This window comes from Sebastes fasciatus, chromosome 3, assembly GCF_043250625.1.
Source record: "Sebastes fasciatus isolate fSebFas1 chromosome 3, fSebFas1.pri, whole genome shotgun sequence".
Taxonomy (NCBI): domain Eukaryota; kingdom Metazoa; phylum Chordata; class Actinopteri; order Perciformes; family Sebastidae; genus Sebastes; species Sebastes fasciatus.
In genome coordinates this window covers 26,170,606-26,184,643 of record NC_133797.1, presented here as the reverse complement: position 1 = coordinate 26,184,643, position 14,038 = coordinate 26,170,606, and the positions used below count along the sequence as shown (strand labels likewise).

The 14,038-nt window shown below is 37.2% G+C and overlaps 1 protein-coding gene across 1 annotated transcript in view; it reads right to left on the bottom strand.

The window, feature by feature from the left end:
• The window catches only part of ppp3r1b (protein phosphatase 3 (formerly 2B), regulatory s1ubunit B, alpha isoform, b), a 33,195-nt gene extending 23,463 nt beyond the window's left edge, over window positions 1-9,732 (bottom strand). Inside the window, exon 1 of the mRNA XM_074629860.1 lies at window positions 9,348-9,732. Coding sequence (XP_074485961.1) covers window positions 9,348-9,350 — 3 coding nt within the window. The 5' untranslated portion in view covers window positions 9,351-9,732. The remainder of the gene's footprint in view (window positions 1-9,347) is intronic.
• Window positions 9,733-14,038: the final 4,306 nt, after the last annotated feature.

The following is a 14,038-nucleotide window of genomic DNA, read 5'->3' as shown; positions in this document are numbered from 1 at the left end:
GGCATCTGATTAAAAACAAACAGGAACATCTTTGTCATTTATACCAAAAGGGGGCTAAAAGATTTACATACAAGAGAATATATATATATATATATATATACATACACACTGTATAAATATATAGTTCTCAGTGGACTGAGAGAAATCTTGTGCCCCTTACATTATGTTATAGCAAATCTGTAAAATCAAGTAAAATGTAAAAAAAAAGATGAATTGAACTATTCTGTGTCCTGTTCTTAGCTAATTGTTGGTGTTCTTCATTATGCATGAGCGACAGAATGATCTGGACTCTGAAAACTAGGCCAACGTGCCGCCTTGATTTGCCTCGTCTCATCTCTCGAGGACTTGAATCAGGCTGCTCGACCAAAGCTGCAGCTTTCCTCCTCAACTGGTAACCAGAGCCACACTGACTCTAAATCACATTAACAGGTCATATATGAGGTTTATTCTGCCTTACAGTACATAAAAACCATAATCTCATCTGTGGGGTTTGACAAGGTTCATGTTTAACACTGCTGACTTTATGAATACTGGGCCAGTCACTCAGATTTTAGGCTTCCAAAGCTCACTTTCCTTAAATGTTATTAAACTATTATAATGCAGTGAAATGTTCCGTCTTCACCAAATGTTTCTCTTGGATCTCTACTTTCATTAGCTAGTTTTCTTCTCTGTTTTTGATTTTGACAAACTGCAGTAGTTTATGCAGGTTTGTAACAGTCAACAGTATGGAGGACAAGGAACCTGCCAAAATAAAAAATAAATTAATAAATAAATGAATCAATATATAATTATAAAATGTAGTAAAAGTAAATTTAGCCATTAATTAATTTATATGTGACAAATTGATATTTCTGTTTTAATTTCCTTATTATTTATTCATCTTTGTATTAATTCATTTATTTATGTATTTTTTTCTCATTTATATAGTTTTTGCATATATTTTTGTATTTATTTTATATTTATTTTTAAATGTATGTATTTATTTATCCATTTTTACATCTATTTATTCATTTAGTTCTGCACAATTTAGCCCTGTGATAGACTGCCGACAGGGTGTACCCTGCCTTCGCCCAATGTCAGCTGGGACCGACTCCAGCCCCCTGCGACCCTGAATAGGGTAAGCGGTTATAGATAATGGATGGATGGATTTCTGCACGATTTTCCCTTTGCATTTTACCCTGTTGAGTGACAGTATCCTCATATGCATAATGAGACAGAAATACATAAAGAAATGTATAAAGAAAAGAATACCGAAATAAATAAGTTTGGGAAAATAAATAAGGGGTGAAATGCGTTAGGGAAAATCGTGCAGAAATGAATAAATAAATAAATACATAAATACACACATTTAAAAATAAAAAAAAAATAAAAATAAAAAATAGATGAATAAATTAAAAATATATATAAAAAGAAATCCATAAATAAATAAAAGGCAAAATTAAACAGAGGGGTAAATAAATAAATAAGGGAATTAATACAAAGATAAAATCAATAAAGATGCAAATTAAAACAGAAATTTATTTCACATTTTATCATTTAATTAATGGTTACATTTATTTTTTATATTATTTTTGCTACATTTAATGACATATTTATTTATTTATTTACCGAGACGTTCATTTATTTATTTTTGATTTTGGCAGGCTCCGTCCTCCATACAACAGAAGTCAAAACAAATTTAGTAGCCTCGTCATTAAGGCTGCAATCAGTGATGGAAGAAGTATTCAGATCCTTTAAGTAAAAGTATTAATACCACATTGTGATAATATTCAAAGTTAAAGCCCTGTATGGAGAATATTACTCAAGTAAAAGTATGGAAGTATCATCAGGGAAATATACAGTACAGTATTAACAGTAGTAACATAGTTCCAAAAAGGCCATTTTGTTTTCCTCAATCAGTTTCACTCCAGATTTAATTATTCTGTTTGTGAGTGTGATTGAGGCTGACTGAAGAGTTGATTTGGTTTCTCTGATTGCTGTGCCAGCCACTCAAACATTCCTCCTCCCTCCTCAGGGAACTCCACATGCAGAGGTCTGCTCCAGCTTGTTGTCTGACACTGAGCCCAACACACACTTGGCTCTGATCACAGGCGTCACATGGGCCTGGTACACTACAGTGTACATGGGGTTTCCTTTTTATCTTGTACTTGTGAGTTCCTCATGCACATTAATATCTGGGTGGATTCTGTTTGGATGCTGTAGTGCTTTAAGCTGTTCAGTCTTATTGATTTTCACTGAGCGTTTTAATGCTGCCAAGCATTGAAACTGTGTGTGAGAGCTGCACTACTAGGGCTGGGAGGATACGCCTTTCTCCCGATTCGATACTATCCAGACACTTGGGTGCCGATTCGATATGTTTTGCAATTTGATATTACAAAGTTATTGAGATTTTTGTTAACTTTTTTAACACTAGACCTTGGAAATAAGTTGAACCATACACTTCTTGGGACTTTACTTTGGAAAATCTCTAAATTAATACAGTAAAAAAGTTGGATTTTCAGCATGTATGTAGTCAGAGATGTCCTAAAGTCAAATATATCAGTCACTGTCAGGCATTATTTTTTTTTTTTTTTCAAGCAACCCAAAAATCAAAGAATAAAAGACATTTCCCTCACAAATTAGTGGTATTTTCTTTTTAATTTATAAAAAGGTATGTGCAATGTATTTTACACTTCTGGTGAATATAATCCAATCAATCTTATTTACATAAATGTATTTTGTATATACAGTTCCCTTTGTTAACACCTTATTTTGAAAAACGGACGTAGTCACACATGTATGCTTCTGCTAACTTCACCAAGTCTGTCGATAGCTCTCCCATCAGCTCCGTTCTCTTTATACATCCATGGTCAGCTCCATCGGGGCTGTTTGAATGCATTTAACATAAATGTCGTATATGGGTGCTCTACAGTTGTAGCGTTTGCTGATTTTACCACGGAGATGAGAGTGACGGCTGGCTTGACTGCACGTTACCGCAATACGATAACGACTTTTCCCATGGTATAGTGTTAAAAAAGTTAACAAAAATTGCAACAAATCTTAATATTGAATTGCATACTTAAAAATCGCAATACATATCGAATCAGGAGATAGGTGTATTGTCCCAGCCCTACAAGTCATCTGGATGCAGTATTTGAGTTCAGTTTTTTTTCCAGTTTTTTTCTGCCTCACTTAACGAACAGCCACTAGACCCTCACCCTGTCCTCTCCGCCTCTGTGCGTTCAGTGGATGGTTCGCTATAATGACATCCATCACATACCAGCCAGTATTTAATTCATGTTGCAATAACAATAAAAATATGATTCTCTAATAAATGACACATCTGCATTAAAGCTATTATATGTTGACATTTTCTCTCGTCATCTGAACCTGCAGTTTTCACTGGTTTATGTCATCCAGGCAACAGTGCATGGCACCATCTGAAGCCATTTAAGGTTAATTAGCGTTTAAGGAGTTAGAAACATATTAGGGTTTGCCTATTCAGTGATAAAGTTGTTCCTGTCAATCATGCGGCACGCTCAAATGATGACGACAACTCTGAAATTGTGCAGCTGTTGAAAGAAGTTTCTTCAAATACACTGAAACTAAATACATTGAAATTAAAACATAACCATTATACACTGCAAGTGCTAACAGCTAAGCGGGGAAGCTAATCAGGTCAATCACTCCACCAAGAGGAATTCATTAATGAATCTGACCTACAATGAAACATGTGCCTGTATATTTAGGGACGGTGGACGGTAACCCCACCTCAGCTCAGTTTATCCGCCACATTATTTGAATCTCTGACATAAATCTGAGTGACATTGCTTCACAGCATACATGACAGTAAAGTTGCTGGTGCTGCAGCAGTGTCTAAAAGGAATCTTAAACTGCTGACCACATCGCTCTGATCGGGACGGGACAAAAACCTTTGCATCAGCTGTCATTAACTACACAAAAATGCAGTTGGGTTTTTTTTTTATCCCTCGTGGACATAGAAAGATGACAAAATTTACACCACAAAGCCTTCTGCAGCCAGACTGTAAAGTATAATTTGGCTTTACACTACATTCAGCCGGTTAATAGTGTTATCACAATACAAAAATTCTGACTTTGAAACGATACCCTGCCTAAATATCTCGATACCGAAAATTAAACAATATCACGGCAAAAATCTAAAACATCAGGAAAAATAATGGAATAATAGATGATAGAACATGGAACTTAAAATTGTTTTTTTATTTATTAAAAAATGAAATGGTATGCAGTAATCTGATATCTCATATACTTAAATTTATGGGATTTACTGTGTTTATAGATATTTTTATATAATCTATGTTTATAGACATTCTTATTTTAAAATGGAACAACTGTAATTTCCCCTGGGGATCAATAAAGTATTTCTTATTCTAATATCACTTATTTGTTTTGTAAAACAGCGCCCCTGCTGGCGCATTAGTAACAGTTAAGACGGAGAGTGGTACTGCAGCATGTAGGACCACGAGAGGCTTCCTAAACAAAAACCTACAAAACTGATAATAAATTCAGATGAAGTTGTGTGAGAAGTTGATGAGGGAAAAGCTGCTAAAATCAGGAGGACACCACTCCACAGTAAGTGGCGTGAAAAGAGAGAAGAGTTTAACGCGTGCTGTTTAGTGGATTATGTGTTTGACGAATTACAGGAGATGCTTGGAAAGATTCAGAAAAGATGGTGAATCTAATGTTATGGGTACATTTGGTCGGTAATAAGAGCCGCGCTGTTATTTCCTTGATTTATTTAAGGGAGTTCTGCTGATAGAGACACCAGCTCAGAGCGAGACTGTGCAGCCGGTGAGCGGTTCATGACCTGCATTAATCTTATTTTCAACTTGACTTGTTGACTCCATCCTTCTGTTTATCACTACAGTTTATTTTTTGACCGGTTGCTCTCACCAGCAACAAAGTTACAGCTGTCTGCTCCCGCGGGATCCCAATCCTAATGGCGTCCTATAAAGCAGAACGCTGCACACACTTATGGTATTAAGTATTGGTATTAATAAAACGGGGTATCGTACCATTTTTAACGGCAGGATATCGCTATACCTTTCTAGTATCAGTATACCGTGCAATACTACTAGCTAAATCTAAAAAATGCATGTGAAAATGACGTGGCATCCACACTTTTAAGAGATTTTCACCATCACCATTCACAATAAGACGCCTAATCAATGAGAAAACGCTTCATCTGTACTTCCTGTTTCAGTCAGCAAACAACAAAAGCGATGATCACAACATGGGTTCAATAGTGGGACAGACAGTCTGGTTCGTCTGCTGGATAAACCTCTGCATGCTGTGTTTGAATACAGACACTCACATCTTAGCTGTTGTCATTTGGAGATATCTGATAAATGAACAAGCAGAAAATAATGACTTGGTTACAGGTCATGGATTCTATATGATGACCAGGCGAAGAGTAATTCCTGTCTGAGGTGTCAGTTGAATCAATATTTTATGATCACGTGTCTGACAAAATACACAGGACTCCTTGAAATCCAGTATCAATACTTGGTGGATTATCCTTGTGAAATTAAGTATAATTAAATTAATTGAAAATCATCATTGCTGTATTTAAAATGAGTGATCACAAGGACAATGTTTACATCATTGTTTTCTAAAGTTTAGTTTAATTGATCCACTACAGAGATGATTTTTGAAAATACTGTACTCAATGTCTGAATATGAAAAACAGCGGTTTAGTGTGCTTGGACTGGAGGGCCTGAACGGAGAGAAAAAGATGCGTTTTCAAATTCAGCTGGCTCAGTGTGGGCGTATTCTTACTCGTGGCAGAACTAGGGTAATCATTTTCCACACATTTTTGGATTCATCAATCCATTTTTAACTCGTATTAAGATTTGAACTCTAAAGGGAAACACTCACCGGCGGCATATGAGTGTTACAACATATAAAACGGCCTATTTCCCAGCGTCGACCTAACGCACAACAACTCTCCAAAATTATATCACATTTTCTACCTGGATTGGCACATCCCAGCAATTGTACCTCGACTGCTTCGTCTGTCTGTATGATGTAACGTGGCCAGTGTGAGTTGCACTTACAATAATAACTGTTACATGCCTCCACAAAATGAGGAAACCTTCACTTCTTGGCCGACTTGCTTAGTGTTTAAAGTTATCTGCTCTTATTTTACTGAATTATCTTGTTCTGTGTAATTAAACAAGATAATACGAATTTCATAACGAATAGATAAGGACACTTAAATGTGCTAAATAGAGGATTGGGAGCATTTCTATTGCCTCTCAGCGGCTCTCAACATGGCGACGGCAAGCCGGGCAGCTCGCAGCTAATGGTGCTTACAGCGGTGAAAGTGCTGACAGAGATAACAATGCTAACTGGGGAACTGGAGGGTGGGTGCTACGCGTCCGCGGCAAAAACGTATCAGCCTCAACCAACCACTTTACATAGCAAATAGTTGTCTGCTGCTATATTAATGCTCTGAATATCAAATTTAGCACCTTTAAAAGGTGCTAAATGCGAGATTGGGAGCATTTCTATTGTCTCCACATGGCTCTCAACATGGCGAAAGCTGAGCCGGCAGCTCGTAGATAATGGTGTAACAGCGCTGACAGTGAAAACAGTGGCAACATTGCTGAAAGGGCCAACAGTGTTAACCTGAGGGGGGAACCAGAGGGTGGGTGCTACACTACCGCAACGGTACCATCGATCGTGACGGCGTTATTAGCTGTAACCGCTGTAAGAGAGCAGTGCAGAGCAGCAGCAGTGAGCTAGCCAGTGGGGCACGCTCACATGCACAAATGAGCACGAAAAGCCTGGCGATGTCAACAAAACAAGGAGAAGCTCTGATTACAAAACACAAAGAGGGAGAGCGACTTCATTCTCCACTACAAATATATCTTTACATAGCAAATAGTTATTTACTGCTATATTAATGCTCTGAATAATGTATAGAGCAACTTTAACTAAGGATTAGGAAGGACTAGAAGCAGACACATTTCTCAATGCAGGTGACTTTTGGCTCCTGATTTAAAGATTAGCAGATTTAACCCTTAAAACTGTCAGCAAGAGGATCACCACATAAACAGTAACATCTCTGGTTCAAATCCAGACAAGGGACCTCTGTTGCATCTCATCCCTTTCTCTCTTTCTCTCCACAAATTGTGATTATTTCTTGACTAGGCACTATTAGTTTAAGGCAAAATAAATAAATAAAGATTGAGTAATATGGAAAAGAATAATAATTACACCACAATCAGAGTGGGCAGGCTTTAAAAACATATGTATATAAACTCATATTTCTATATTTTCCTGAGTAATAAAGTGGGTTTATTTTTGCTACTATTTGCTTTATTATAATGATCAGCTGTTGATCAAGTCAAGTAAAGTCAATTTTATTTATATAGCCCAAAATCACAAATTTGCTTCAAGGGGCTTTCAGAGATTGCCTTTTATTTTTAAATCAAACATCACACTAACATTACTTTAAAGAATATGAATTAATAAGAAGATGGTCTGAATGTCAGACAGCTATAACCACGAAAAACAAAGATGTGATTTAAACACCAACAGAAACGTCTGACGAATCTGACATCTCTCACATAAGACATAATACATAACCCTACCACGTCCGGTCAACACTTTCAAAATAAAACAGTAAATTGCAGATGGGAATCGGCATAATGGAGTAGGCTTCTTTTACATTTGGTACTTTTAAGTGTGTTTGCAGGCTAATACTTTTGTACTTTTACTTACGTAAAACATTAAATGCACTAGTTTCTAGACCCTCAGAAGGGAATGGATTCTTGTTTTTGAAAATCTTTTTATTTTATTTATTATTTATTTTCTATATATTTATTTTCTGTTTATGTGTATCTTCATTTTGTTACAGTTGCCATTTAACTGTTTAATTGTATGATTGATACTGTGAAGCTATATATTAATTTTGGCCCTGTAAGAAAGGGAAAAGTTAAGAGAGAACGGGTGTGTGTGTGGGGTATGTTATGTTTGTTAAAGTAAATCCTGTATTGAATATATTGCATAATAATGCTGATGTTTTTATAACAAAAAAAACAAAGACATTGATAAAAAAAATAAAAAAAGCACTAGTTTCACTTGTAATAAGAGTATTTCTACGTATTACTTCTTTGAGATCTAAGTACTTCCTCCACCATAACATTGTAAATTACGTTCAATTGAAGTTTAAGATGTTGGTCACATGGACATTATTATCTAACTATTTTTAACGATTTATACACTATAGCTAGCCACTAATATATAATTATTACATTATATATTATATATATAAATATTATATACATTAATATATATAAATATATATTATATATAATAATAATAATAATAAATTGGACTTATATAGCGCCTTTCAGAAACCCAAGGACACTTTACAAAAGGGGCACACAAAATCATACTAATAAATAACACAGAGGAGAAACTATAGCTAACTAATTAAAAGAGTGATGTGTAGGAAGAGTCAGCTGAGATCATAGGCCTTGATGAACAGGTGGTTAAATATATATTATAAATGTGGTTAAATATATATTAGAATTATATATATATATATTGTATATAAATAATAAAATAGTTGCAGTGCTGGTTAATTTGTGCTGCCGTTAATGATTTTTCTTCTTTGAAGCTTTTATTTTGATTTATTTATCTAATTTTTTTAACGATTTATACACTATAGCAAGCCAATAATAATATATAATTATTATATTATATATTTTATATATATATAAATATTATATATATAAATATTATCTTCTTTGAAGCCTTTATGTTGATTGATTTATTATCTAATTATTTTTAACGATTTATACACTATAGCAAGCCAATAATAATATATAATTATTATATTATATATATATTTATATTAAATATATAAATATTATCTTCTTTGAAGCCTTTATTTTGATTTATGTTTGATGTTACGACACTTCCGTCGTCACTGTGTTGCGCACTTGACGCTCCTCCAGCTAGCAGACTAGCTTAGCTTAGCTTAGCTTAGCTAGCTAGTCTGCTAGCTAAACCGTATTAGTGTTTCAGTGTTTCCTCAGCAGCTAACAGCTAACTAGCCTTGTGACCAGATAACACCGAGCTGCACATCGACGTTACTTTATACGTGGATGTGTGACAGTGTGTGTGTTGAAATGAAGCATAAACAAACACAATAATAAACACTAATACTGTCATAAACATTAAAGACGTTATTTAACTGTGCTAACGGCAGCTAGGTTAGCATGGGCTGCTAGCTCTGAGCTAACAGTCGAAGGAGAAGCTGATTTCACTAAATGACATTATGATTTTATAAATGAAGAACAGATTTGTCTTACCATTTTGCCGCAAAGGAAGGGAGGTCTGAGCCTGGCTGCTGGTGTGGATTTAAAAGGTCCGTTAACGGATCGACGCGGTTTAGATTAAAGACGACGCTTCAAACGACGGGGTTTATGACTTTTAACGGTGAGATACCGACCACCGGCTGTCTGACTTTACGGTTTGTGACAGCAGCGGGGGAGAGATTCACTGCAGCGAGCCAGCAGATAGAGCCGCAGAGAGAGGGAGGGAGACTGGAGGAGAGAGAGAGAGAGAGGGAGGGAGACTGGAGGAGAGAGAGAGAGAGGGGGGGAGAGAGAGAGAGCAGGGAGGGAGGGAGGGAGAGAGAGAGAGAGAGAGAGAGAGCAGGGAGGGAGGGAGGGAGGGAGGGAGAGCGAGAGCGAGAGAGAGAGAGAGAGAGAAGCTGGTGGAGAGAGAGCAGGGAGGGAGGGAGAGAGAAGAGAGAGGGGGAGAGAGAGAGGGAGGGAGAGAGAAGAGAGAGGGGGAGGGAGAGAGGGAGGGAGAGAGAAGAGAGAGGGGGAGAGAGAGAGGGAGGGAGAGAGAAGAGAGAGGGGGAGAGAGAGAGGGAGGGAGAGAGAAGAGAGAGGGGGAGAGAGAGAGGGAGGGAGAGAGAAGAGAGAGGGGGAGGGAGAGAAGCTGGTGGAGAGAGAGATCAGGGAGGGAGAGAGAGAGGGAGGGAGACTGGAGGAGTGAGTGAGGGAGAGAGAGAGAGCAGGGAGGGAGAGAGAGGGAGGGAGAGAGAGACTGGAGGAGAGAGAGGGAGAGTAAAGAGAGAGAGAGAGAGAAGGAGAGTAAAGAGGGAGAGAGAAAGGGAGAGAGAAGAGTTAAGAGAGGGAGAGTAAAGAGAGAGAGGGAGAGAGAGAGAGAGGGAGAGTAAAGAGAGAGAGACAGAGAGTAAAGAGGGAGAGAGAGAGAGAGAAAGAGGGAGAGAGAGAGGGGGAGAGAGAGAGGGAGAGAGAGAGTAAAGAGGGAGAGAGAGAGATGGGCAGAGAGAGAGAGATGGGGATGGAGAGAGGGGAGAGAGAGAGAGGGAGAGAGAGAGAGTAAAGAGGGAGAGAGAGACAGGGGGAGAAGGTGGTTGTGTAGAGGGTGAGAGAGAGAGATGGGGAGAGAGAGAGAGGAGGAGGAGAGGGAGAGAGAGGGAGAGAGAGCGAGAGAAGAGAGAGAAGCTGGTGGTGTAGAGAGAGAGAGAGAGAGGGAGAGAGAGAGAGGGAGAGTGAAGAGGGAGAGAGGAGGAGGAGGAGTAGAAGGTGCAAACCAAAGCTCGTCTATTGTGAAGAGGAATCACTCTCTTTCAAAATAACAAACTGAATCACAAAGGGGCCTTAATTATTATATATCAATTAATTCCTTTTATAATTGTAATGTAAATGTAATTTTAATGTAAATTTTAATGTCATATTTTAATATTTAATGTAATATGTCAATTGAGCTTCCCAGCTAAAAATATTTCACACGATTGTACCTGTATAACCGGCGACAATAAACATCTTGAATCTTGAAATCTTGAATTATTCCCACCTCATTTAATCAAATACTTAACTATAAATTCGAGGCACTTGTAGTTGTATTTCCACCAGGATCTGAATGAATTCAAATTTCCCCACTGTGAGACTAATAAAGGAATATTGTATCTGAATACTTCAGCCATGGATGGTTGGATTACTGAACAGGCCTACCAGGCAAGATTCAAGATTCAAGCCCTTTATTGTCATTGTGTAGTACAACGAAATTAGATTGTGACAATCCCAGAGGTGCTAATGAAAAGATAATACAATAAAAAAAGAGATAGTGCAATATAAATATAAAAAATATAAAAGATAATACAATATAAAATATAAAAATACAATATCTATATTGATGACATGACAGTTCTGCCAGATGACAGTTTTGCCAGATTATTGCACAAAGTGTCCGTCAGATAATTATATATTTATTGAGAGTGATCAGCATGTTATTGCACACATCCGTATCCCACATAGGTATTTAGACCCAGGGGACTGCACAGCATTTCTATCCCTTGTCCCACATCCCACATTTTTATTGGCCTCTAGTTTTGAAAAGTCAAACGACCGCAGGACAGACGCTTTTTTAAAAATCTGGCTTTTATCCAATGGCTGAGAAGAAAGCAGAGAAGGCTGTCATCACGGCGCTGTGTTTGCTGTCAAACTGCACACGTGGGTCAAGTGCAGGTTGACCTTTCACCGTCTTTGCTACACTATATGCCCAGCGGAGAAAATTGCGAGTCACGCAAAGTCACAAGCTATGCAGATTTAGGCAGAATATGATGGAAACGACCACAAAGAAAAGGAAGAGCAGCTACAAAAAAGACTGTGAAACTACTTATAAGTATTTATAAACCGATGGAAAGAGATTCTCAGAGTTATTTTGTGAAATTTGCCAGTTATTTTTTCCATTTCACACAGCGGGAATACGACATGAAGCCAGCGACACAGTTCATGTGAGTCTCACAAGAAAGGTGTAGCTCAAAAAGAGATGTGCCGATCTATGGATGCATTCTGGCAAAGCATAGAGATGTTACAAGATAATGGGCAGAAAATAAATGTTTATTATTTAAGTTAGATAGACATTATATCAAAATTGTAGACTACCTTTCAGCCTTGGTAACGTGTCCCACACTGTCCCACACTGTCCCACACTGTCCCACACAAACATACCCTTTGTCCCACATTTGTTTGTTGGGATCTGGTCACCCTAACCAAGTCTGAGCTTATATTTACTTTAATTATATTTCTGTTGGTTGTCCCTGAATGTAGCTTTGGTCACACAATGTTTTGTACACGTGAAATGTGTGCGAAATCAAGTTGTTCTTTTTTAGGTACAGAGTGATTCATCTTTGTAAACACACACAATCTTTGGAGAAAAAATGGTATGGCAGCACATCCAGGTTTTCTCTCAATCTCTGAAGCTCATCGTTGCTGAGGGGAAACATCATAGATCAGTAATAAAAACACTCAATCATCATGTTTTAATTACAACACTATCCTGTTTTCTACCTAAATAAGTGCTAAGCTAACCTCTATTTTTATTATCATAACAGAAGGCACTTAACCTAAATTTAAGTCATACATCACAGCAACACAACATTTTGGACATAAAGCACAATAAACTGCTTCTTGTATTACACCTATAGTTTCTGTGCTTGATGTTTTGTATGTAAAATGTTTATATGGGAGGTAAATATTAGCCACAGATACATATAGGAGAGTGATGGGTCCCTCTTACGTGTAGTGTTTTAAAGCTATACAGTCACTAAACTGCAGGTGTCACTTTGGGCTCTGGGTCATTACTTTTCACTATTTTTATAAACCAAACAATCAATCAGTTAATGGAGAAAATAATCAGCAGATTAATTCATAATGAAAATAATCATTAGTTAATAATAGTTCAAAATGAGCTCCACCTCAACCAACTACAACAGTTAAATCCTGCTTTTACATTAATGCATGAGTAATAATAATCTAATTATACAATATATAATAGTAGAACAGTCACGGAGGACATTTTTATACTTTTAAGTACAGTTTCATGATTATACTTAAATACTTTTACTGAAGGCAGGACTTTTACTTGTAACAGAGTATTTTTACCATGTGGTATTAGTACTTTTACTTAAATAAAGGATATAAATATATAAATATATTCAAGTTTATAATAACTGCAACTGCTGCTATACAACAATATTGTTTCAGTATACTGTTTTATTCACAAAGACACTTTATACTCCTTAGTTCAACACATAACAAAACAGCAAGGTTTATGCATTGAGATATCTTAACAAAAACACAAACATACGGATCATATTTGGCAAAATGAATCTAGCCATGCACTTCAGAGAGAGAAAAAAAAGAGTAAGAGTTGTGGCGGCACAAATGTAACACAAAGTGAAGCACTTGCAATCTGCGATAAGCACCGTGTCTCAAAATAAAAGACATAAGAAACCGTCCGTTTTTAGCAGACGTGTTTGAAGGCTTAAAGGATCCATCTGGTGATACTTTTCCTACTGACAACAAATCTCATGTTCAGACTCAAACCAACAGTGAATGTAATTACTAACAAGTATTGTGTGTGTATCAAAGCCTGATATATCTTCTTCCTCTGTGCCATAGAGCTCCGTTGTTGTCTAAAAACACATCGGTGAGCCTGACTGTGTCACTGGGCGCCATGTTACTTCATCACCATGAACAAACACTCTGTAGTTTATTTTGACTCAATCCCACGTACACCGTCCTGCTGCCACAAATACTCACTAGAGCACTTAATGTGGATTAGTGAAAATAGTCCCCAACAAATGCACTATTTCCTCCTGTTTGTTTGATAATACAGTGACTGTTTTAGGAAATTACAATATATCTGTGTATTTAAAGATTCACATTTTCAATAGGAACCAATTGACTTCAGCAGACAGGAAGTCAGAAAGTATTGAGAGACGGACTTTGTAGGTTTTGGTCTTTTTATGGGATTTGTTGAAATTCAGAGTAACACCAGCGTTATCCTTTAAAGGAAGAATCCACCATCATCCACCCACACTGTTAGATCTCATATTGTCTGCCTCGACATCTGTTTTTCCTCCTCTTAGCAGATTTCTACCTGTGTGGTTGTTGAAGGTCAGTTTCAACATGGCAGCTCACACTTTGATTTTGGTGGGTTGACACCAGAACGTTTGCTA